General features: G+C 33.1%; 5 protein-coding genes and 1 long non-coding RNA gene across 11 annotated transcripts in view; 5 read left to right on the top strand and 1 right to left on the bottom strand.

Moving 5' to 3' along the window:
• On the top strand, nucleotides 590–2,938 carry LOC104749167 (O-glucosyltransferase rumi homolog). The gene is made up of 7 exons (XM_019238144.1): nucleotides 590–774; nucleotides 903–1,043; nucleotides 1,130–1,671; nucleotides 1,747–1,939; nucleotides 2,016–2,080; nucleotides 2,186–2,396; nucleotides 2,482–2,938. The coding sequence occupies exons 1-7, from the start codon at nucleotides 757–759 to the stop codon at nucleotides 2,758–2,760; spliced, it is 1,449 nt and encodes a 482-aa protein (XP_019093689.1). The 5' UTR covers nucleotides 590–756; the 3' UTR covers nucleotides 2,761–2,938.
• LOC104753215 (O-glucosyltransferase rumi homolog) lies at nucleotides 5,060–7,684 on the top strand. Its single transcript, XM_010475501.1, has 6 exons — nucleotides 5,060–5,224; nucleotides 5,526–6,100; nucleotides 6,412–6,604; nucleotides 6,823–6,887; nucleotides 6,986–7,193; nucleotides 7,310–7,684. Exons 1-6 carry the CDS (start codon nucleotides 5,060–5,062, stop codon nucleotides 7,682–7,684), a joined length of 1,581 nt encoding a protein of 526 aa, XP_010473803.1.
• Nucleotides 10,262–13,827, top strand: LOC104749169 (O-glucosyltransferase rumi homolog). Of its 4 annotated transcripts, none has more exons than XM_019238261.1 (8): nucleotides 10,262–10,680; nucleotides 10,908–11,509; nucleotides 11,650–11,842; nucleotides 11,968–12,032; nucleotides 12,143–12,353; nucleotides 12,492–12,791; nucleotides 12,987–13,037; nucleotides 13,678–13,827. In XM_019238261.1, the coding sequence occupies exons 1-7, from the start codon at nucleotides 10,507–10,509 to the stop codon at nucleotides 13,002–13,004; spliced, it is 1,563 nt and encodes a 520-aa protein (XP_019093806.1). In that variant the 5' UTR covers nucleotides 10,262–10,506; the 3' UTR covers nucleotides 13,005–13,037; nucleotides 13,678–13,827. The 4 variants fall into 4 exon arrangements, with proteins under 4 accessions (XP_019093806.1, XP_019093807.1, XP_010469055.1 ...); XM_019238262.1 differs by having other exon boundaries at nucleotides 13,691–13,827; XM_010470753.2 differs by lacking the exon at nucleotides 12,987–13,037 and having other exon boundaries at nucleotides 13,678–13,826.
• LOC104749168 lies at nucleotides 13,871–16,048 on the top strand. 2 transcript variants are annotated; one of them, XM_019238264.1, is made up of 5 exons: nucleotides 13,871–14,481; nucleotides 14,725–14,917; nucleotides 15,059–15,123; nucleotides 15,224–15,450; nucleotides 15,492–16,048. In XM_019238264.1, the coding sequence occupies exons 1-5, from the start codon at nucleotides 13,934–13,936 to the stop codon at nucleotides 15,872–15,874; spliced, it is 1,416 nt and encodes a 471-aa protein (XP_019093809.1). In that variant the 5' UTR covers nucleotides 13,871–13,933; the 3' UTR covers nucleotides 15,875–16,048. The 2 variants fall into 2 exon arrangements, with proteins under 2 accessions (XP_019093809.1, XP_019093808.1); XM_019238263.1 differs by having other exon boundaries at nucleotides 15,224–15,434; nucleotides 15,510–15,631.
• LOC104749170 lies at nucleotides 22,032–23,515 on the bottom strand. 2 transcript variants are annotated; one of them, XR_761337.2, is made up of 4 exons: nucleotides 23,207–23,515; nucleotides 22,923–23,018; nucleotides 22,627–22,741; nucleotides 22,032–22,384 (listed from the first exon to the last, which is right to left on the bottom strand). It is a non-coding gene; the product is annotated as an uncharacterized LOC104749170 (long non-coding RNA). The 2 variants fall into 2 exon arrangements; XR_761338.2 differs by having other exon boundaries at nucleotides 23,188–23,515.
• The window catches only part of LOC104753216 (FT-interacting protein 1-like), a 2,817-nt gene continuing 1,873 nt past the window's right edge, over nucleotides 23,793–24,736 (top strand). Inside the window, exon 1 of the mRNA XM_010475502.1 lies at nucleotides 23,793–24,735. Coding sequence (XP_010473804.1) covers nucleotides 23,893–24,735 — 843 coding nt within the window. The 5' untranslated portion in view covers nucleotides 23,793–23,892. The remainder of the gene's footprint in view (nucleotide 24,736) is intronic.

Consider the following 24,736-nt stretch of genomic DNA (forward strand, 5'->3'; position numbering starts at 1 on the left):
GAAGCAACGAAGCTCTGTAAAAAGGCCTAATCACAGATTTAGCTCCTAGATCCAGCGTATACCTCATGATAATTTAAAGGACTTTTAAAAGATTTATTTATTTTGTAATAATTACAATCTTAATGCCTCTATATATGAGACTGAGACTTGCTGAAGTTAGAATCAGATACGTTACTACTTATAGGGCCGGCCACGGTAACTCGTATTTTTGGGCAGTTGGAACTTAGAATATATTGACTTCGTTAGAACGAGCCAAGAAGAAGACGAAGAAGAAGAATAAGAGAAGAAAAAAAAGAAGAGAACCAGTGGAAGAAAGGCTAGCTAGAGTTTGGTCAAGGAAGGAGACTACTGGAAGTGGCTGAAGGAGTCAGAAGAAGATCGTGAGGAGAACCTCTTGGAGAAATAGAGGGTTCAATAATAAGTCAATCTTGTGAATGAACAGTAATCATTTCCTTGTATCTCTCTCTTTATTCTACGGCCGCAGAGGTCGTTATCTCTTCTCAGCTCATTTCTCTATCTTTTTCTTATCTTCTTATCTTCCAGTTCTAACACCACGTTAAATTAAGGGAGGGGACTTGCCGACTAGCTCACGAGAAATTGTAGTCTAGTGAGTATTAAAAAACTATATATTAGGGTTTTTATTGATGTCGGTAACCTAAAATATTTCAGGAGTTGAAGAAACGTGCATAAGTGAGCCAACGAAAACCCATAATTAAATCACAAATCAACACATAAAAGAAAAAAGAAAAATCCAAAATGCTTCGAGACTCGATGGTATAGTACTCGTAATAAATTAAATTAGTCTTTTGCTCGATTCTTTCTCCAATCTTCCTTCTATCACATATATTAAAAGAGTGAACATATTAATTTGTGCTTCAACAACAGAAAGAAACAAAATGCAGATGAATAACAACGAAGAACGACGACATAACACGGTGTCGTCGTCGTCCCCTGGGAAAGGCATCATGAAACCAACTGTTTTCATCGTCGTTTCTCTATTCATTTCAGCTGCCCTCTTAAACTTCTTGGGCTTTCACGACTTTGTGAGTTTAGATTTCATTTTTTTCTTCTTTTCAATACAAATCTCAGTACGTAGCTAAAGTATAATCGTTGACCTTCTCTCTTTCAGAATGTTCTTGCAGGTTCCAAGCTAATAACAAAGAAACACCAACCTACATTCCCATACCAATGCGACGCCGTACAGAACCAATCACATCAAACTCAGTATCATTACTCTCAGAATAATGGCGCCTCGAGATTCAATCCAAACCGTTCAAAACAACGATCCACGTGTCCTTCTTATTTCCGTTGGATCCACGAGGATCTGAAGCCGTGGAAAGAAACGGGGATAACTAGAAGGATGGTCGAAGAAGCGAGCAGGACGGCGCATTTTAGATTGGTCATCCGTAACGGGAAAGCGTACGTTAAGAGATATAGGAAGTCAATCCAAACTCGAGACGATTTTACTCTGTGGGGAATCCTACAGTTGTTACGGAGGTACCCTGGGAGATTACCTGATCTCGACCTTATGTTCGACGCTGATGATCGTCCCGTCGTCCGATCTGATGACTTTATAGGTCAACCAGACAAGGAACCACCTCCAGTTTTCCGTTACTGTTCTGATGACGCCAGCTTGGACATTGTCTTCCCTGATTGGTCCTTTTGGGGCTGGTAAGCTAACCCAAACCACATTACTGGGCTTATATTCATTTTTAATACTATTAATATGGGCTTTTAATGGGCCAGGGCTGAAGTTAACGTAAAGCCATGGGAAAAATCGCTGGAGGCGATTAAAGAAGGGAACAATATGACGCAATGGGAAGATCGCGTGGCGTACGCTTATTGGAGAGGCAACCCTTATGTTGATCCTACGAGAGGAGATCTTCTCAAGTGTAACGTTTCAGAACATGAAGAGTGGAATACTCGTCTCTATATTCAGGTTTGCCCAAATTTCAATTCCAAAAGGTTATGACATATATTAATAGTTATCTGAATTTGAATAATGGTTGTTAAAGGATTGGGATAAGGAATCAAAAGAAGGATACAAGAACTCCAAACTAGAGAACCAGTGCACCCACAGGTAATTAAAAACAGAAGTATTACTGATACACGTTTAGGACGTTTTAGGTATGAATACATGATTTGATTTTTCTAAGCATGGTTTTAATTGGGGGATATGTTACAGATACAAGATATATATAGAAGGATGGGCATGGTCCGTTAGTGAGAAATACATAATGGCATGCGACTCAATGACATTATATGTAAAACCAAGATTCTACGATTTCTATATACGAGGAATGATGCCATTGCAACACTATTGGCCAATAAGAGATAATTCCAAGTGTACTTCTCTCAAATTCGCCGTACATTGGGGGAATACCCATGTGGAAAAGGTCAAATTTAACTGACGATTTATTACATTTAACCTTGAAGTTTGATTTGTATCAAGTTAACCCTGATTCTTTTGGTGTTGTATAGGCTCGTGAGATAGGAGAGATGGGGAGTAGGTTTATAAGAGAGGAGGTGAATATGAAGTATGTGTATGACTACATGTTTCATTTACTCAAAGAGTATGCCAAGCTCTTGAAGTTTAAGCCTGAGGTTCCTTTGGATGCCGAAGAGATCACGCCCGATAGTATGGGATGTGCCGCGACGGAACGGTGGAGAGATTTCATGGCTGAGTCTATGGTAACGTCTCCAAGTGAAGAATCCCCTTGTGAAATGCTTCCTCCTTATGACCCTCTAGATTTAAAATAGGTTCTTGAGAGAAAAGCTAATTTAACACGTCAAGTTGACTTATGGGAGGACCAATACTTTCAAGATCTTACCAAGAAACCTTAATTTTTTTTTTTTTTTTGTAAATATCAAAATCGAATTAAATTACGAGTTATAAAGCAAGATTTGGTTATAGAAAACAAATTATGATTTTCGTCGATCTCCCAATACTGATTTTGGTCTATCTTCTTAATTAAAGAATACATATAATTTATAAACTATGTGATACCCGTGCTACAACACGGGATGACACATGTTGTAATTAGTTTATTTATATTTTGAATAAATAAAATGTTTGGGTTTATGTGCTTTTTATAATTATAAAATTTTAAATAGTGTTAAGTAGTATAGTTGGTTTACTTACATGTAAATGTTAAAACATATTTAGATAAGTATGTTGTTTAAACATCGTTAATCCTTTGTACAGTAACAAGTAACAAATATACAATGTACACATAACTATTTTAGAAAGTCAAAAACATCTCGTTCCATTTCGTCTTATTCTTTCCCGTCCTGTTTCATCAAATCCCCTATTTTATTTTATGTGATGTGTATTATTATTGTGTGAGGCGAAGGTTTTGGATGCCCTTGTCCATATATCCTTTTTGCTATTATTCTATTTTTGTACGAAATTATTGCCAAGATAGGTGAAACATGTCTATTAATTAAATTATACATTTGTTATACCTGTCAAAATATTTTATTTTTCTTTGTAAAAAAGGTTTACCGTAGAGTTATGAATTTATTATCAGCCTAACCCCTTTTTCTAAATGTATGATAATGTTTTTGTCAACATTCTTTCACAACCTCGTAAGTTGTAACTAATAAAATCGGGTGGGTTGAAATTAAGTAGTAGAAATGTTGATGTTATCAAACACCCTATAATTAAAATTCACATCAAAATTCCATTTTAAGATTACACACTTATTGCCTAAAACACTGTGTTTAGTTAGTCATAACACTCGCGTATATATTGAAATATTGATTTACTACGAAATATGCATGATTGGGGACATATATAATAAATAATACTAAATAGAAGTTGATCAATTATCAGTGTGACTATAATAAATAGTAGAAGGCCGATTTTAAAATGTTTAAGGTTTGGCAAAGAAAAAAAAAATAACAGATTTGGTAAGATGAATATTCATTTTCAAAAATTTTAACTGAATCACAAAATATCTCTTTTAAAAAATTATACTGAAAGATTAATTGATAAGATCAATTTCGGTAATTAAACAATTAGCTTAAATTTTGGTAATTAACATATATGATTTTAATTTAGATACCTTAAAAACAATTAAATCGGAGTGTTTGCCTCTAACGAATAACTCTGTTTGGTAAAGGAAATAACTATTCTTGAACCAAATCAAAAACATGATCCGAATATTTTAGAAATAGATTACAAACAGATCCGTTAATTTTTTTTCTTCTGTTTCCGGATCATACAGGATCCGCGTCCCGGCCCGGCAGATATTTAGTGATTGAATGGAGGATATAATGGTCATTACGGAAAATGGTAATCATAGGTTAATTTAATTAAATTAAGTGATTTTATAATCATTTTTATTTGTTTTGGTCCAATTTTAGTCTAATGAGTACTTCAGCTTTAATATAACAGATTTAGTAAACATAATATATGTATACTACCATGCGTAAGTAATGTATAAAGTCTTTCAAGTAATGTAGTTAACGAGGGGTTGACAATCTTAAGCTTAGTATTACGGATTCCTATACCTTAATCACGTGTCGGTGACATAATTATAAAATATAAATCCGGGCCTCGGTTTTACTTTTAATCATGCTAAAACGGGAGTATTACATTACAAATTACGAGTGGAAGTATTGGCCGACTCCTTGACCTTTCTGCTTAGCTTGTTGATTAACTTAGTTGCAACGACTCTTAGTTAAATAAGAAAAGATACATGAAAATAAACTTAACATCGAACAATATTCTATAATGGTGAAAATAAAACAAAAATAAAGTTAGTTGACACGCAACGTTAGAGGCTGAAAGAGTTACTTAATTAGGCTTCGCTTTAGTTCTCCTTAAAGTCTTCATAACTTCCGCACTAATCAGTGATCCTAATCCCATAAGCATAGGCTTAAACTTATCTTTGTGTATTGATTCAACCCCAAAAGTTATTAATTAATTTATTTTCAACCTCATAAAGATACCCGTGAGAAGTGAGCTATGTGTTCACTTTAACACGCTAAATTTTCCTAGTCTTCTCTAGCTCTCTCTCTAGATCTTATTATCTTTCTTTTCGTCTTCTGTTCGATGGGAGAGAGCATACATGTGGCTCCATCCACAGGATATCATCATCAGAGACAACAAAACCAAGTTGTGGGCTCTAAATTAGCAAAGACATGGGTCACAACGACAATCTTCATCTTCGTTTTCTTCATCATTTTCTTTGGCGCTTCACTTTCGTGGTTAGATATGGTATACAATTTTATCTCTTTGTTAGAATGATATGGTATAACAATGCATCAAATTATTTCAGGAATATATTTTGAATTGCCTTTGAAAAATAATGTATATGAATAAATGACAATGTCCTGTTAATGTACTGAATTGCAAAAAAAAAAAAAAATATGTTACCGTTATTTAGACCAAAGAGGCTTGAGAGAACACAGAAACACACCATTGAAAAAGAGTTGGTACCTATCAGTTTGTGATTCTTATCTTACGTTATTTTTTATTTGAATTACGCATCGATATATAATGCCTACGATTTCTTTAGTTTGTATTAGGTACCGAGAGTAGAATCCAAATATCGCCAATATCCACAAGAAACACCAATAAGACAACTATCCCCAAGATCATCATCAAGATCCCATTAAACTGCACATCACTCAACAGTAACACCACACAAACATGTCCTTCAAACTATCCAACCAAGCTCGATCCAGCGATATCTTCCTCTGAAACTTGTCCTGACTACTTCAGATGGATCCAACAAGACCTAAAGGTATGGGAAGGGACAGGAATCACAAGGGAAACACTAGAGAGAGCAAAACCAATTGCTCATTTCAGATTAGTTATAAAATCAGGGAGATTGTATGTTCTTAAGTATGATAAGGCATTCCAAACAAGAGATGTGTTCACTATTTGGGGGATCCTTCAGCTCATGAGAATGTATCCTGGTCAAGTCCCTGATCTTGAGCTTCTCTTCCTCTGCCATGATAAACCCGGTATCTGGAAAAGAGACTTTAAACAAGAGGACAACGCCACGTGGCCTCCTCCGCCTTTGTTCCATTACTGTGGCCACCGTGATGCATACGACATCGTGTTCCCTGATTGGAGCTTTTGGGGTTGGTACGTAAGTGTTTTTAGAATCAAATCAAAAAAAAAATTCGGATTAGGAGCTCCCCTGATCTAACCAGTTATATATATATATAGTACATATAGCCTAATAAATAAATCATAATAGCAATTAATTAATAATAGCGAAAATATATGTATAAATCAATCATTTCTAAATCAAAATAGTCAATTTAAAGATATTTTTAATCAGTTAACTAATTAATCCTTAAGCCCCCAAAAAATATTAGGTTTATTTTTATATCATTTATAGTAATTAAAAATGAACAAAAACTGAAAACTAAAGTTAGTAAGATTAATTATAGGCCGGAGGTGAACCTAAAGGAGTGGAACAAGTTATCAGAGGCGATAAAAGAAGGGAACAAAAAGGTAAAATGGGAAGATAGGGTTCCGTACGCTTACTGGAAAGGGAATCCTATGGTTTCTATTTCAAGAAGAAACTTTATGAAATGTAACTTTTCGGACAAGTATAATCCCATGGTTCGTCTCTATGTCCAGGTACATATCTCTATCTATCTATATCAAACATATTGGAATATTTTATCGAGTTTGATCTCAAAAACCAACCGTAGATGAAAAAAACTTACTCATGATAAGTCAGGATCATAAGACGTTGATGATCATGTAAATGTCTATCAATTATTTTTTATCTAAAATAAAGAACATTTGATTTTATATACATGGAGATTTAGATTTCTTTCTCGTGTTTATTTCAGGACTGGAAAAGGGAGAGTAGGGCAGGGTTCAAAGGATCAAAGTTAGAAGATCAATGCACCCACAGGTGTGTATATATATGTTTGCAATATGATCGATTTGAAAAATTTTAGTTGATTTTAGAATATATAGTACCGTTTTTGAGATATAGATATGGTAATGAAGGTACAAGATTTATATAGAAGGGAATGCATGGTCGGTGAGCGAGAAGTACATATTAGCATGCGATAGCATGACCCTACTGATTAAACCAGAGTTTTATGATTTCTTCGGAAGAAGTATGATCCCACTGAAGCATTACTGGCCCATCAGACCTCACCATTGTGGTGATCTCAAGTTTGCTGTTGAATGGGGCAACAACAACACCGATAAGGTAAGTAAACGATAGTATCCAAAATCTAATCTGAATATTAACAGTTCTTTATCTTAATTGCAATTATAATATTTTATATATGTATTGCCATGATCTTATAAAATCGATATACATAGGCACAAGCAATTGGAAGAGAAGGAAGTGAGTACCTGATGAAGAGCCTAGAGATGAAGTATGTATATGACTACATGTTGTATGTGTTGCAAGGCTATGGTAAATTGATGAAGTTGGATGTGACAGTGCCTGAAAATGCCACGGAAGTTTGTTCGGAGACGATGGCTTGTCCGATCACTGACGGTGGACTGATTAGGCAGTGCATGGACGACTCGTTGATTATGTCTCCGAGCGTCAAGGCGGCTTGTGACCTGCCGCAACCCTATGGTGACGATGAGATGAAGAGTTTTCTTGAGAAACAAGAAACTGCGGAGAGAGAGACTGGGAAGTGGACCGATGAGTATTGGGAAGTTCAAAACAAGATTTTTCAGCAGTAAACTTATAATTGAGTCGTTAAATTATTAAAATGTTTGTTAATTGTCCAATTTTTTAGTTAGTTTGGTTTGGTTTAGCTTGTCTCTAAATTGAGCAATAAAAGTGTGAATTAGATTTATCATTGATACAACATGAAATTAAGCAAAATACTATATTTTAATGACAATGTAATAAATTTTTAATCTCTAGCCGATTGATAGAATGCTGACACATTAGAATCTGACAAATGTATCACTTCTCTAGTTCTCTTATTCAGATGTGGAAGAACCAATACTTTCATGATTTGACCAATAAACCTAGATTCTTTTTTTTTTTTTAATATCATTAGCATTTGTATGTAATATAATTTTCAATTTATACTTTAATCGTACTATTCTTTTAGGCCATTATTAATGGGAGAACACTTTGGTGTTCTAAGCCCAAAAAATTATAAAAATAATGAATAGTGGCTTAGAACACTTTTTTTAGTTCTTTATGTAGAACTGATTTAAGCACAGTTCTTATTTGACGTGGCTTCATGTGATTGGACGAGATTTTTTGGAAAAAAAGAAAATATTTTATTTATATAAGTATACAATTTAAATGTTAATTTATAAGTTTTTATAATTGTAATATGTTTAAGAATATTATATTAATTTATAAGTATATAATTGCTTTTATATAAGTATGCAATTTAAATGTTAATTTATAAGTTTTTATAATTGTAATATGTTTAAGAATATTATATTAATTTATAAGTATATAATTGCTTTTATATAAGTATGCAATTTAAATGTTAATTTATAAGTTTTTATAATTGTAATATGTTTAAGAATATTATATTAATTTATAAGTATACAATTGCTTTTATATAAGTAAGCAATTTAAATGTTATTTTATAAGTTTTTATAATTTGTAAAATGTTTATGAATATTATATTAATTTATAAGTATACAATTGCTTTTATATAAGTAAGCAATTTAAATGTTATTTTATAAGTTTTTATAATTTGTAAAATGTTTATAAATATTATTTCACTATATCTTTATTCTAAGAACACCATAATTAGTTCTCCCTTTTTTTTTACTTATGATTTTAACAACTGATCTAACATTATTTTTACTATATATTTAATCTAAAAACACAAAAAAAAGTTCTCCCATTAATGATGTCCTTACGGTTTTACAGTTAACGATGATGTTTATGATCTTATTCTATGCTCATCTTGATTCTTTTAAAATAAGATTATCAGAAGAGATAACATATTAAATATTTTTCTTTCAATTATGTAATTAATGAGGGGGTAATCGAATGTACAGCTAATTACAGTATACAGATTATTTATACCTTAATCAAATGACATCGCAATGACAAGACTTGAAATATTAACCCGGTCCCCAGCATGGTCTAATTATGTTATCGTGGAAAATTATTAAAATGGATCTTGAAAAGTATTTAATTTACGAGTGCTGTAGAGCAGCAAAAGTGGCCGTCATGTGACGTTTTCTTCTTCTTTTTTCGCCTATGCGTTTTTATTAACTTAATTAGTTGCAAATCAAATTAATGACTTTTAGTTCGTTAGTTACATATTTACAAAAAAGGATATGGAACGTTACAAACGCTCGATCGATTCTAGTTTGTATATGTAGTAAGTACGATGATGTGATTTTTGTTTTTAATTTTGTTTTGGCATGAAGTAAAAAACTTTAATTAACTAAGGAACTTTCGATAGGTATAGTAAAACCTCAATAAATTATTATTTGGAAAATTAATAATCTTTATAAATTGATAAATTTTTTTGGTTAGACAGTGTAACTTTGGACACAATTCAATAATATAATAAAATAATACTTTTTTGAATTTTTTTTGTTAATATATGATCTCATTAATAATATAAATTAATAATTATATAAAATTATCAAAAAATATATATATACACATTAATTTTTAATAGATTTCCTTTCTAACATTTTACTATAATTAAATCTTTGAGAGTTATCTTCAAACATGATAATTGTTATTTTTCTTGTATTTGTTTCTATAAAAAATAGTTATAATGATTAAATCTTTTTTTTAATGATTTTTTTACCAAATTAAAAATTTTCTATATAAATTAATAGATTTCTGTGGTCCAACATTATTAATTTATAGAAGTTTTAGTGTAATATTATTATAGTAAGATGGAAACTAGTCTTCAGTTTGGCTTATATCATATCAAACTTTTTTTCTTTTTCTAATATCTTATCCTGAATGTAACCAATTGAATTTTATTTCACTTTTTTTTCCTTTCATAGAAATTTCAAACTTTTGGCCCATCTTGACTTATCTCATCTTTTATAAAAAATCGTCAAAAGTATAGAATAACTTTTTCAGAATATATTTGGCTCTTGAAAAAATGCATGATTTCGAATTTCTAACCTTGCTGCTAATTTATTATTAAGACCCCCACGGGTTCCATGAGTCTATTTCATTTTTTAAAAAAAAACATAGGCAGAATTAGTTATCTCAAAATTAATAAAAACGAAATATAATATTATATATATGTAACGAGACTTAGGTGGTTTGACTTAATTAGGCGTGCACGCACTGTGGTTCCCTTTCAAGCCTTCATAAAACAATTACTAAATATCATGTCATGATCATCGAATCGAACTTATAGTTACAGGCTGAAACCTTTTGTCTTGTGCATCAAACTTAGAATCAGGCTAATATAGTTCCAAAAACCCTTAAATTAATTCCTTTTTCTACCCTATAAAAGAGTCCTTGACCAGCTGTGAGCTCTGCATCACAAGTTTTTCTTAATTTGTCTCTCTATTTCTTGTGTTCTTGTTGTGAATTTTGTTCAATGAGGGAAAACGCGCACGTGGTTCAGTCCACAGAAGATCATCATCATCAGAGACATCATAACCCAATAACGAGTTTAAACTCTAAACTTGCAAAGACATGGGCCACCACCAAAGTCTTCATCTTCGTACTCTTCATCATGTTCCTTAGTGCCTCTGTCTCTTGGATGTATACGGTACATATTTTTCTCTTTCTCATGATTTTTTTTTTTGTTTGGCTTAATCAATACAAGTAACACGTTAAACAGAAAGATTAGGCTATGAAATAGTTTAACATATATGTGGGATACTCTTCGAACCATTTAATTAATTACATGCATATTTTGATACTTCCAAAACTTTTTTTTTCAAGTTTTTCTTTGGAAGTTGGATCTTTAATTATATAACATGGTGTTGTTAATAGTCTGTATTAGGTGAGAATCGATTCCAAGTAACATCAATATTCATAAGAAACACCAACAGAACCCCTACTACCACAACAACAAAAACAATTACAGATATTCCCAAGATCATCATCAAGATCCCGTTGAACTGCACATCACTCAACAGCACCACAACACAGACATGTCCTTCAAATTACCCAACCAAGTTCGAACCAGCGATCTCTTCCTCGGAGACATGTCCTGACTACTTTAGGTGGATCCATCGAGACTTAAAGGTATGGCAAAAGACAGGGATCACAAGGGAAACACTAGAGAAAGCAAGACCGAATGCTCACTTCAGGGTAGTGATAAAGTCAGGGAGATTATACGTTCATCAATACGAGAAAGCATTCCAAACAAGAGATGTGTTCACTATTTGGGGGATTCTTCAGCTCCTAAGAATGTATCCTGGTCAAATCCCTGATCTCGAGCTTCTCTTCCTCTGCCATGATAGACCCGCCATTTGGAAAAGAAACTTTAAGAAAAACAGTAAAGACACGTGGCCTCCTCCGCCGTTGTTTCACTACTGTGGTCACCGTGATGCCTACGACATCGTATTCCCTGATTGGAGCTTCTGGGGATGGTATGACCAAATTCATCAGGATTATTATAATAATATCTAAACTGGTCAATATATAAAGTAGATGACCCGTAAGGCCGTAACAAACAAGTTATTATATAAACATTGACTTTTTTATTTTTTTCTTTTTAATTACTTTATAGGCCAGAGCTAAATATTAAGGAGTGGAATAAGTTATCTGTGGCACTAAAAGAAGGGAACAAAAGAGTGAAATGGGAAGATAGAGTTCCGTCCGCTTATTGGAAAGGAAACCCTCATGTTTCTCCTATAAGAGGAGATCTTATGAGATGTAACTTCTCCGACAAGTATGATCCTATGGTTCGTCTCTATGTCCAGGTATTATAGTATATCTTTACACGCATTCTCTAATAATGAGTTTTATTTCATAACATGTACTTGTAACAAGTGTTCTGTAGGATTTCATAATTCATTGTGATCCTCTGTTTCATATGTTGCCTTAGGATTGGAGGAGTGAGATAGAGGCAGGATTTAGAGGATCAAACCTTGAAGATCAATGCACTCACAGGTACATATGCAGAATACATTCTATAGAGATATATACAACTTATATCCAGCTAATTTTGTTTGCTTGTCATATTAATCATTTTAATAAACATTTTTGGATTTGACATTTAGATATAAGATCTACATAGAAGGAAACGCGTGGTCAGTGAGCGAAAAGTATATACTTTCGTGTGATAGTATGACTCTATTGGTTAAACCAGAGTACTACGATTTTTTTATTCGAAGTATGGTTCCAATGAAGCACTTCTGGCCCATTAGACCAAATAACAAATGTAGTGACCTCAAATTCGCAGTGGAATGGGGTAATAACAACACGGAAAAGGTAAGCAATAATTATCTAAATATAAAATCAAAATAGTTTTTAATTTAAGTAAATCACTGTCACCACTCGGTTAGTTTTTTCGCAGTTCTATGTCGACTCATAATTATTTTGTGATGGTTTTAATCTCTATATATACAGGCACAAATCATAGGGAGACAAGGAAGTGGGTACATGATGAAGAACCTAGAGATGAAGTATGTGTATGATTACATGTTGTATGTGTTGCAAGGCTATGGAAAACTGATGAAGTTGGATGTGACAGTACCTGTAAATGCGACAGAAGTATGTTCTGAGACGATGGCGTGTCCAATCACTGATGGTGGTCTCATCAGGCAGTGCATGGACGACTCATTGGTTATGGCTCCGAGCGTCAAGGCTGCATGCGATATGCCTCCTCCTTATAGAGATTATGAGCTCAAGAAGCTACTTAAGAAACAAGTAAGTGCGGAAAGAAAAGTTGAGAAGTGGACCGATGAGTACTGGAACTTGAGAGGTCCTAAATAAGATTGATTTACACAATAGTGAAAGTATAGCTTGCATGAAAATATTAAAGATAATCCAATTTAGCCAACTGACTCATACAATGTGTGTTGTCTCTTCTTTTTTTTTTTGTTTCTCATATACTATTCACAGGCATATTCTCAAATTTGAACTAGGATTATGACATGGGGCAACATTAGACCAGTAAGTATTGTTTAAATTAAGGAGATAATTGGTTACTAATAATAATGGCATCTAATCAATTCCTAAATACTATGCTTTACTAGTAAATCGGCATTAGTAAATATATGTGTAGGTATAAATACTTAATTAATTAATTTTGTTATCTAATAAATTGTTAATAATATCTGGAAAAGATACTTTAATATCTGCATAATCGAACTATTCGCTGTTAAACAAAAAAAAAATAACTATTCAAAAACAGAACATAATCAGTTGCACGAAAATTCATCTCTAAGTTTACACGTACTGAAAATAATTTATGATTCATGAGATTATAATAAGTGTTAAAAAGATGATTTGCATCCTATTTAGTGTATTGGCAATCTATATTTTCCAGAAATATGCAGATATTATTAACATGTATGTAAATAAATGTAGTAAACACATTTTTAATAGAAAATAATAATATAATATGGAAGTTATATTAATTGGTGAATATCATATATGCCATTACTGTATTGCCAATAAAGTTAAGATATATGTACACTTGTTATTCTAAAATGTAATATACTTAAATACTAATGTTTCATTACATCACATTACAACAAATAATTCAAATCTCTTCTTTAATATGGGGGTTCCACTGGGAAATTAAACAAAGTCATCTGAATCAGACAAGTAACTATGAAGATGAACAACAGAATTTTTAATCAGAAGGCAAGAACATATCATCAAAAACAGAGTTCCCATTCGAAATTAGCCATCATCACTATCGTCATCATCGTCTTCATCCTCATGCTCGGTGCTTGGATGGATATGGTACTAACTACACTAAGACTCTTTTTCTCATTTCTTTTGTCATTTTAGTCATGCAGACATATATATTGACTTTTTCACTGTTTATATAGTTTGTAATAATGTGTAAGAGTATAATCCACATGAACATGATGACGACATCAATATCGACATTTACAAACACAAACATCACGTACCCATTAAACTGCAACACCACACAAACATGTCCTATAAACTACCCAGACGGATTCAAACCAGCAATTATCTCTTCCTCGGAAACTTGTCCTGACTACTTCAGATGGATCCAACAAGACCTAAAAGTATGGGAAGAGACAGGGATCACAAGGGAAACACTAGAGAGGGCAAAACCAAAGGCTCACTTCAGGCTAGTGATTAAATCAGGGAGATTGTATGTTGATCAGTACGAGAAGGCTTATGAGTCAAGAGATGTGCTCACAATCTGGGGGATACTTCAGCTTCTAAGAACGTATCCTGGCCAAGTCCCTGATCTCGAGCTTCTCTTCTTCTGTCATGATAAACCCGCTATCTGGAAACGAGACTTCGGGCAAGCAGAGCCAAATGCCACGTGGCCTCCTCCGCCGTTGTTTCAGTATTGTGGTCATCGTGAAGCATACGGCGTTGTTTTCCCTGATTGGAGCTTCTGGGGCTGGTACGTGTTTTGTTTATATTAATTTACATATATCGTAAATTCCTAATTATAATTTACGTATTAGTGTTATATGTTTTTAGCTACTTTTCAATTTTAATAATTAATAATTTTCGGATTGATTTTACCTTTTCCGGATAATGATTTAAGCGGTCTTACATGGCATATATATAGAAAATCGGATATTTTTACCACCCTACAGTGAAAATAAAATTTTCTAACTCTTATTTTGTTGTTGTTATATAGGCCGGAGGTGAATATAAAGGAGTGGACTAAATTATCTGTGGCGATTAGAGAAGCCAACAAAAGGGTTAAATGGAAGGACAGAGTTCCATATGCTTACTGGAAAGGGAACTCTGGGGTTTCCCTGAAGAGAATAAACTTTATGAAATGTAATTTTTCCGATAAGTATGATCCCATGATTCGTCTCTATGAGCAGGTATATAATATGCCCATTTATTTTCTGCATCGAGTTAAAGTTTAAAATTTGTGGATAGTTTCTATATCCTAAAAAGCTAACTCATGACTTTACTACAAATTAAATCTGATACTATGTTATTGTAATGTCGCGCGGTTTCAGGATTGGGAGAAGGAAAGACATATAGGGTTCAAAAGTTCCAACTTAGAAGACCAATGCACCCATAGGTATATACTATATGCAGTGACTATCTATTTAATACTTTTATGTTTAAAAACTTTTGGATAATTATAAACATTTTCGGAGATTTGGATTTGGATATTTAAGGTACAAGATTTACATAGAAGGTCGAGCATGGTCGGTGAGCAAAAAATATATATTAGCCTGTGACAGTATGACCCTACTGATTAAAGAAAAGTACTACGATTTCTTCGCAAGAGGTATGAATCCATTAGAACATTACTGGCCCATTAAATCGCACGAGAACTGTGGTGATCTCAAGTTCGCCGTGGAATGGGGTAACAACAACACTGACAAGGTAAGCAACATACAGTGTCCAAGATCTTATATTTGTCTCAATCATGGATGATCTTAGTTATAAATCTATATATAGGGAGACAAGGAAGTGAATACGTGATGAAGAACCTAGAGATGAAGTACGTGTATGATTACATGTTGTATGTGTTGCAAGGCTACGGGAAACTCATGAAGTTGGATGTGACTGTGCCTCAAAATGCGACCGAAGTGTGTTCAGAGACGATGGCTTGTCCGATCACTGACGGTGGTCTGATCAGGCAATGCATGGACGACTCGTTTGTTATGTCTCCGAGCGTCAAGGTGGCTTGTGATTTGCCGCCGCCTTATGGAGATGATGAGCTCAAGAGGTTTTATGAGAAACAAGATAGTGCGGAGAGACTGGTTGAAAAGTGGGGCAATGAGTATTGGGAAGTCAAAAACAAGACACTTCTACAAAGATAGTATGTATAATCTTACCCGGGAGTAACTGGTATACTAGCGAATTCTTTAAACTAGAGTGCTTTAGAACAGAGTTATTTTTGAAGTCAGGATTTTGAAATCTTGGCGGTGAAATCAGTTAACAACTTTTGTTCTCCAATTCGGAATTTAGTATATCAAATTTATAAGTTTTTCAAAAGTTATAAGTCAGTCGTATAACACCAACTATTTTTTTTTTATCAAAATTAATATGGTATTTATATCAGTAATTGTTATTTTTTTTGTAACTATCATTATTGGTTAGACGTCGTCCTATTTTCACATATCTTATATATAATTTAAACAATGCAAGCATAATAATCGGAACCTCATTTTGTTGTTGCTAATAATTCAAACAAATAAAATAACTACAACTTACAAGTTTAAGAAAAAACATTGAATAATTGACCCCCAAAACTGAATAAAGAAGGACTAATGAGACACAGCGACGACATGAAAACAGAGTATAATACCTTAAATAGACAAATTACATTATGACTTATTAATCCATTATATAATAAAATGGAAGTACACAAATTTTCTGTGTAGACTATACAATATGGATTATAAGATTAATTATTTAATTATTTGATAGGTTATATGAGTTGTAACCATTAGTTAAATCTCAATTTCAGATCCTCTTAACAAGGATATTCCAAAAAAAAAATCTCCACAGAATATTTAATTAACCATATATAGACAATAAAATCTCAAAAATTAATCATTCTTCCATGGATTAAGAGTGATTTTTGATTATACTAGCAACAAAATCTCAAAAAAAATTGGGCAATTGACAAAAATAGCACAATTTTAAGTTTTTCTTCCACATTTAGCACATGTTTTCAAATGTTCCAAAACTAGCACAAATTTCTATATCCTCAGTTTTGGAAAAAACCTAAATTATTAATAAAATTAAAGTTTATTTAGTTTCTTTTGAGCCTCTACAAACCCAGATCTCAATCTGAACACCATCTCAATCTGAAACCCACAATCCTCTCTCTCTCTCGATCATTCTCTCTCTATCTATCATTCTCTCTCTCTCTCTATATATATATATCATTGTCCCTCTCTCTCTCGATCATTGTTCCTCTCTCTCTCTCTATCATTGTCCCATGTTCCCATGAATTTCTTCTTCCTCCTTTGAATCTTGTTCCTTTTTGTCCGTTGATTCACCATCTTTACTTGATTCACCGACTGTTTTATTCTATTAATACGTGGAACACACTTAGGTTTTTTTTCTGATTTCTATTCTCTAGGTTCTCTAATTTCAGGAAGGATTATATGAAATCCAGGAAGGATTATATGAAATCCAGGGAAGGTTGTATGAAATTCGGGAAGGATTCTATAAAATTCAGGAAGGATTGTATGAAATTTGAAAAGAATTCTATAAAATTCAGGAAGGATTTTCTTGAACTTCATGATGACTTTCATAAAAAAAGTTTAGATTTCCAAACATCATAATGATGTTGAACATTCATGATGGCTTTCATAAAAAAATAAAAAGGTGAACTTCTTGAACTTCATGATGGCTTTCATAAAAAAAAATAAAAAGGTGAACTCTTTAACATTTGCCAAGATTCAAATCTGATGCCTATCTTTACGAACGGTCTAAGAGAGTGTACCAAGCCAAGCTATTCATTCGTAGAAAATATAATAACAAACACTAATTTAGGTTAAACACTAAGCTGGATGCAAACAAATTATTTATGAAGGATTGAATGATGTTTAAGAAGGATACTTTAAAAATTATGATGGCTTTCATAAAAAATAACACAATAGCTATAGCACCAACCGTATACATATCATTTTACCCAGAACCATCAGAGAGGATATATGTTATGTACTGTAATGAGCTTAATTCAAGACACGTTAGTCCAACTATGTCCCCCAATGATTTTACTGTAAATTTAGGAAGGATTTCATAATATTTATAAAGACATCCTTGAAATTTATTAAGCTTTTCCTGAATATTCATAAATCCCAAAAATGGTTATGACCAGAACGAGAAGATCCTCTCCCACTGTACTCTGCCTCATCAACACTACTAGCCAACTCCATAACCGACGAAGTATAACCCGAAGAAGCCAAAGACATCAAAACCAACTAATTTTCTTACTATTTACCAACTTCGTTGTTCTCAATGGCATTATATCAAACACTTGGTATACAACATTTTTGTTGTCAAGATAAGAAGATAGCACTCAAATACATATTTTAGCTTCAAGATTACCCATGCTTTTCCATTTCATTTACAGTTCAAATTCCAATACCCAAAAATTCAAGCCACCACTCATAATCAGATTTCTTTTATTACCTAACAATTCCTAACAGTTCCAACATTCAACAGTACCCAGCAATTCCAATACCCAACAATACTGAACAATTCCCAATCAATACAATAAAAGTCCCTTGTTTTTCACCATGTGAAGACACATCAGCTTTAACATTCAAGCTGGTGTTGACACATCAAGTAAAATCAATAGCCAATAAAAATATTTGAATTAATACAACTAAGATTTCTAAACCAATAAAAAAACTATGTGACACTAGACATATCAATTAGGCCCTCCGGCCCGACCCGACTTTGAAAAACACTGAGCTCGGACTTAAATATATGTCCAAAAAATTGGGCTTTTTTGGACTCAGCTCGTTCGGGCTTAAGAGTTTTAGCACACCGGCCCGAAAAGCCCGAGAGCCTGAAGGCTGGTCCGGCTCGACCCGACTTTGAAAAACACTGAGCTCGGACTTAAATATATGTCCAGAAATTTGGGCTTTTTGGACTAAGTCCGTTCGGGCTTAAGAGTTTTAGGACTTAGCCCAATGGGCTCAGACCGGCTCGAAAAGCCATTATACAAATATAATTTTTTTTTGTTTTAACAAGATTGTTTGATTGTAATATTTGATTGTAAATAAAGTTTAAAACTCTAATCTTAGTTTTCATATTTACTTAATACCCTTACATAATATTTTTAAAATCTTTATTTGTGATATTTTATATGAATTATATATATATTTTTGGTTAAAGTATAAAAATTTATTTGGTTTTAAGTTATTTATTTGTTTTAGATTAAGTTGGTTTTAGTGAATATAGACTAGAGAGAGAGAGAGAGAGAGAGATAGTGATGTGAAGATGAAGGAAGAAGAGAAGAAAGAATATCAATTTCTCAAGTAAGCCTCTCCCTAACCACACAATTGTCGTATGATATACAAAAGATTAATAAAATTCACGAAAAAGCAACTTAGGCATGACAAAGTTCATTAATTTCTTTTAGAATCGCATGTTTAATTAAGGTAAAGATGTCGTTTGTGTAAATTGACTCACCTCTTTTTTGCTGACTTAGGTCTTGAATGAAGATGATATTGAGCAAAATGATGCTTTGGACTAGAACGTTTTTTTTCAAGGTTTAGAACAAAAAATGCTACTTACTACTACTCCAGAACTCTCTATATGATTTGTAAATTTCAAAAGCTTCATCTTTGATTTGTATCAAACAACAGATGATACATTGGAATCATGGTTATGTAGTTGCAATATCTAAAATGGTTGGAGGCGTGCTTCAATATATGAGTTATGGACAAAATGAAACAACTAACACATGCCATATAGAGAACACCATTAAAAACAGAATCGCCACCTTCATATGAGAAAGTGATTCAAGATGTTTGGTTCAAACCGTTGGTTCTCCTAAGCATGGCCAAGACTTCAAAGCTTTATAAAGGATATCTTGTGGAGAAGTTGACAATGATTTAAACGAAACACTTTATTCTAAAGTCGTCAAACTAACTAATCAACGTCCACTAATAATACTTACATAGGAAAATCTTATCCCGGTTTATCATGTTGTATTGGAAAATTGAACTAAATTGGATGACTTCAATTATTGAGCTTGATTGACAAAAATTTGTACTTGGTAGTGATATATATATATATATATATATAATGAGTAAGTTTGAATTATAATAAAATGTCATATTTATATACAATATCATCCAATTTATATATCATTAAAGTAAATTTTAATGTTTATTTATCTAAGTATTTAATTTTGTAAAAGCCATTTATGCGGCTCACGTACCAATGTGTAACAAAAATTACAGTAACCACAATTTGTTTAACTCTAAGTTTTTTCTTCAATTTTTACTTTGAAAACTACAACAAATTATAAAAATACGAATACAAAAAAAATATTATTAATCACTACAAAAACTTTATTAATTATGATATATTTGATTCCAAACAACATAAAAAACAAATAGTATTCCACAAAATACAAAATAAAAATAATAAATAAATAATAAACTAAAACAACCCGCGGCGTAGCGCGGGTACCAACCTAGTAGTTCATAATTCTTAATCAGATTTCATTTAATACCCAACAATTCCGATACCCAAAAGTTTCTTCTTCTTCTTCTTCTTCTTCTCCGCAAATATAAACCCAGACCATAGTAGCTCATCCCATTACACTTGGCAAGGAAGCAACAACAAAGCTACAAATCCAATTATGAATATGATTGGTGATGAAACAATTAGCTATATTCAAAAGCCTTAATATGACAAATTTGTCTAATCCCTCAATTAAAAGCTATAAAGAATCACGATCTCGTCAAGAATGTCAAAATATAAGACTAGAAAAAATGCACGAAGAAGAAGAAGAAGCTTCACCAGAAGGTTTATCGCCGGAAGCTTCACCGTAACTCTGTAAGCTTCGCCGGAACCTTCACGGAACCTATCAAAAGGTAAGTTTAATAATTTCAAATTAAATTTTGTTATTTAAATTAAATAATAAATTTAATGTATACAAATGCTACTTTTGGAAAAATTGAGAATGTGTGCTAGATTTGGAAGAAAAACTTAGATTAGTGCTATTGAAGGGAATTTCTCAAAAAAATTCAAATCCTCATATTTAGCATATGATTTTATTGCATATTAATACAACTTTTAAAAACAATCACATAAATTATTTTATATAAAAATTACAGTATAAATAAAATGAATTTCAACGTGTGCTCTAGCACGGATCTTAATCTAGTTAACGAGTATATATTGTAAACAGCCAAGTATATATTACACTTCATTATTTTGCAAAATAATCTATAAATTGGGTTGAGTTCTTTTAACAAATTTCATGTTAAAAAAAAAATCTGATCATATGTAGTTTTCAAATAACCGATAAAATACACCATATATTTAGAAAAAATTACCATGCGGTTTCGCTAATTTTGGTTCGAAAGACGACTCAACATGATTAGATTACCTCCCAGTGGCCACTCCCATGACCCAATCTGACTTGTTGGCAACTAATGTTTTTAGTTACTAGAGGCGAATCCGGGCTACGCCCGGGTATATCTGACATTTGATATTTTAAAGTTTGTTAACTAAATAGTTTTCTTAATTTCTCTAGTATATTTTGTGAGAATCATGTGATTGTTGTATTCAACATTTTAGTATAGAAAACATAGATGATTTTATTACAATTAATTATATATTTTTGGTTTTGTTATTCATATTTAAAATTTTAACTCATGTTTAGTTTGTATTTGTATTATTAAAATTACATGATTATATAATTTATATCTTTAACATTTAGCATCAATTATGTCTATGCTAATAATATATATCTAAGATATCACTCTTAAAATGAAATTTCAATGGTTAAAGATACCTTTTAGTACTACTGTCACAACTCACAAACTTGGTTGTTTATTTTATATGATTTGTAGCTTTGAGATGCTCTCTAGCTAGATGCCTCATTTCTCCATATATAATTCTGTGTAATATAAGATTGCTTCTTTCACTTTTCTGTTTCTTTGTAATTATCTTATGTCTTATATGTTTCTACGGAGACGGAGAGTTGATCTATTCGAGTCCACGACCAAATATCTAGGCATAGATGTTTTTTTTTTCTTTGGCTAAAGAAGATCGTGAATCATCTTTTAAACTCGGAATCAACTTTGAAGTATGATACTTGAAATATCATATCACACACACTGATCAACCCTAAACCGTAAACGTACGGGGCTACAATAGATTTTTGTTTTTTGTTTTTTCTGAATTGAGACTTTTCTACATATTATTCTTTGAAAGTGTGACAAAGAAATGTCTTTCTCTTTGCGTACTCATTTATGTTCCAAATTCCGGCTACACAACTATTGCATGCAACATCAAATCGATATAATTAGATTATCAAGAAAGGAGCACAAATACTCAATAATGATAGTCTAGTGTCTTTTTATGTTTATTTTGCTTATCTATGTTACATCTTGTCTTATGGTTAATAATACTCGTCTTAGAAACTGTGGGGATTAACCATTTAAGCTATTATGTGAGTATTAATTAAGAGGTCAAATATCCTTTACTCATAGCGCTAACAAATTGTTGAGTTGATGGCTCCCTTGTATTTCGTTCTTGTTTGGTACCATGAAATCTGAAGTTCCGTGTCTAAGTTATGTGCTAAGGCATACTATGTAGTTTCTTCCCATCTTTTTCCATCGACACTACCAAATGATGAATTAAAAAACAAATTACGATGTAAGTTACAGTTACGGTATGACTACGACCTATACTACGCAACCATCAAAATTAAAAAGAAGATACAGTAGCTAACATGAGAAATTGCATAGCTGGTTGTAAAAAGTGCAGGATCAACAATTGAGACACATTATGAGAGATAAGAAAAGTGAAAAGGACAGAAAGACTTTTAAAAAAAAGATGAATTGAGTAAGGTTTCTGATTGTACCTTTCATGTAGTGAAACACTTTCTTGCAAGGGATACAGAGACAACAACTACCACCATAGGTGTTTCATGTTGCTTTGGCAGCTTCAACAGCTCTCTATGCGGGGGATCCTCTTTCCTACATGCATAATCTTAAGCTATTGACCTCTATTTATTTGGCACCTTTGTATTATTAAAACATGAAATTGAAAGCAAACCAAAGTGATAAACAACGTCGTGTTTCTCTCGCATTAGAATGATCAAAACTTTCATTAAACAATTTGAGATCCAAGGCAAATATGAAAAAGGATTCTATATACCTTTTCCTTTTTTTTCCCCACCGAACATGTATTGTTAGTGTCTGATTTTTCTTCATTACTTTAATAAAGATGATTAAAGATGTGTCATTGATGAATCTGATACAAACAAAAAAATACGAACATCGTCGGTTAAATAATTGTATGGATTCTAAAGGTTTCAAAAAAAAAAAACAAATATCATATATGAACTGGCAAAATTTGCAGAAGACCTAAGTAAGAGATGAAATTGAAAGTTTTGAAGGACTAAATAAGGGTTGAATTTGACCAGGAAATTGAGGCTTTACAATTTTGATTTGTAGATGGAGTGAAATCAAATTGTGTAATCGAACTACTGTTGTTCTCGCCACAAACTTTCTTTCCGCTATACATGTTGATCGCAAATCTTAGAAATCTACAAAGGAAAATCTACTCAACGTATCAAGGCTTTGGGATGGTGCCTACACTGGAGAGATATATGTGTTTGCTGGGATTAGTTTGTGGATTTAAAATATGAAGAGGTATGGGTAGAAGAAAAGTTGTTAAGGGTTGGCATTAATTTGGAAGTGGAGATCATAAAGTGGACTGTAACCACGGGAAAGGAGAAGGAACGTCAAGCGAAAGGAGAAGCCGACGTTTTAACCTTGTTGACGTTGGCTGCTGTGGCAGTTCAAAAAGAAGTTTTCAATAAGCTGAGGTGGACACACGGAGAAGCCTCAAATTGTCCCTTTTATTATTAGTAGTAATTAATATCAAAATAAAAATTTCTTATGATTAGCGTCACGATTAGTAACAGATAAGCGCGTTGGATAATCATATAATTAAACACGGTCAACGTTTAATTACATTACAATTTCCCAGAAAAAACATTTGCCTAGTTGCCTTCTAAGACAAGTCTCCACGATCTCATCATTAGTGTAGAAGAAACTTTCAAAAACCCTCTGCTCTGTTTTTTCTAAACAAGTCAATCAATTTTTTTCTGGAAGTTAAAAAGATGAGTAATCTGAAACTTGGCGTTGAAGTCATAAGCGCTAGACTCAAACCTAGAGATGACTATGGCGGTGTTAATGCTTTCGTCGAGCTACGATTTGACGATCAGAAAGTAAAATCCTCGACTAAGATCGATGACTCGAGTCCAGTTTGGAACGAGAAGTTCTTCTTCAACATCTCTGAAACAGAGGATTTATCAAATCTGTTTCTTGAGGCTTATGTTTACAATAAAACCAGCAGCATAACGAAGTCATGTCTAGGTAAGATTCGAATCTTAGGAACTGCGTTTTTGCCGTACTCGGAAGCTGTTGGATGGCCTTACCCTCTTGAGAAAGAGAAATGGAGCATGTTCTCTTTTGCAGCCGCCAGCGGAGGTGAGCTTGCTCTCAAAGTGTTCGTCACTGATAACCCCTCTCCCAAGGTACCGAATCTAATCCCTCCAACTCCAAAGAAGATTCCTTCTAAGACAAGGCACAGAGTCCACAACATCCCTAAAACGGAGAAGAGTAAATCTAGCCCACGTGAAGATCAGAAACCATCTCAACAGCAACCGTCTGAACCGCAACGGCCTCAACCGCCACCGGCTATGGAATCTTCTCGGTTTCAAGAACCGAGGTTAGGTCCTCCAGTACCTACAACAATGGGATTTAATCCGAATCCACCGGATTATTCAATCAAACAGACGAATCCAGTTCTCGGAGGAGGCAGACGAGCAAGACCAAGTGCTCATGATCTCGTGGAGCCAATGGAGTTTCTCTTCATCAAAATCGTGAAAGCTAGAGATCTTCCTCGCATGGACCCAACCGGAAGCCTAGATCCGTACATCGAAGTCAAACTCGGAAACTTTA

The sequence above is a fragment of the Camelina sativa genome, chromosome 16, assembly GCF_000633955.1.
Source record: "Camelina sativa cultivar DH55 chromosome 16, Cs, whole genome shotgun sequence".
Taxonomy (NCBI): Eukaryota; Viridiplantae; Streptophyta; class Magnoliopsida; order Brassicales; family Brassicaceae; genus Camelina; species Camelina sativa.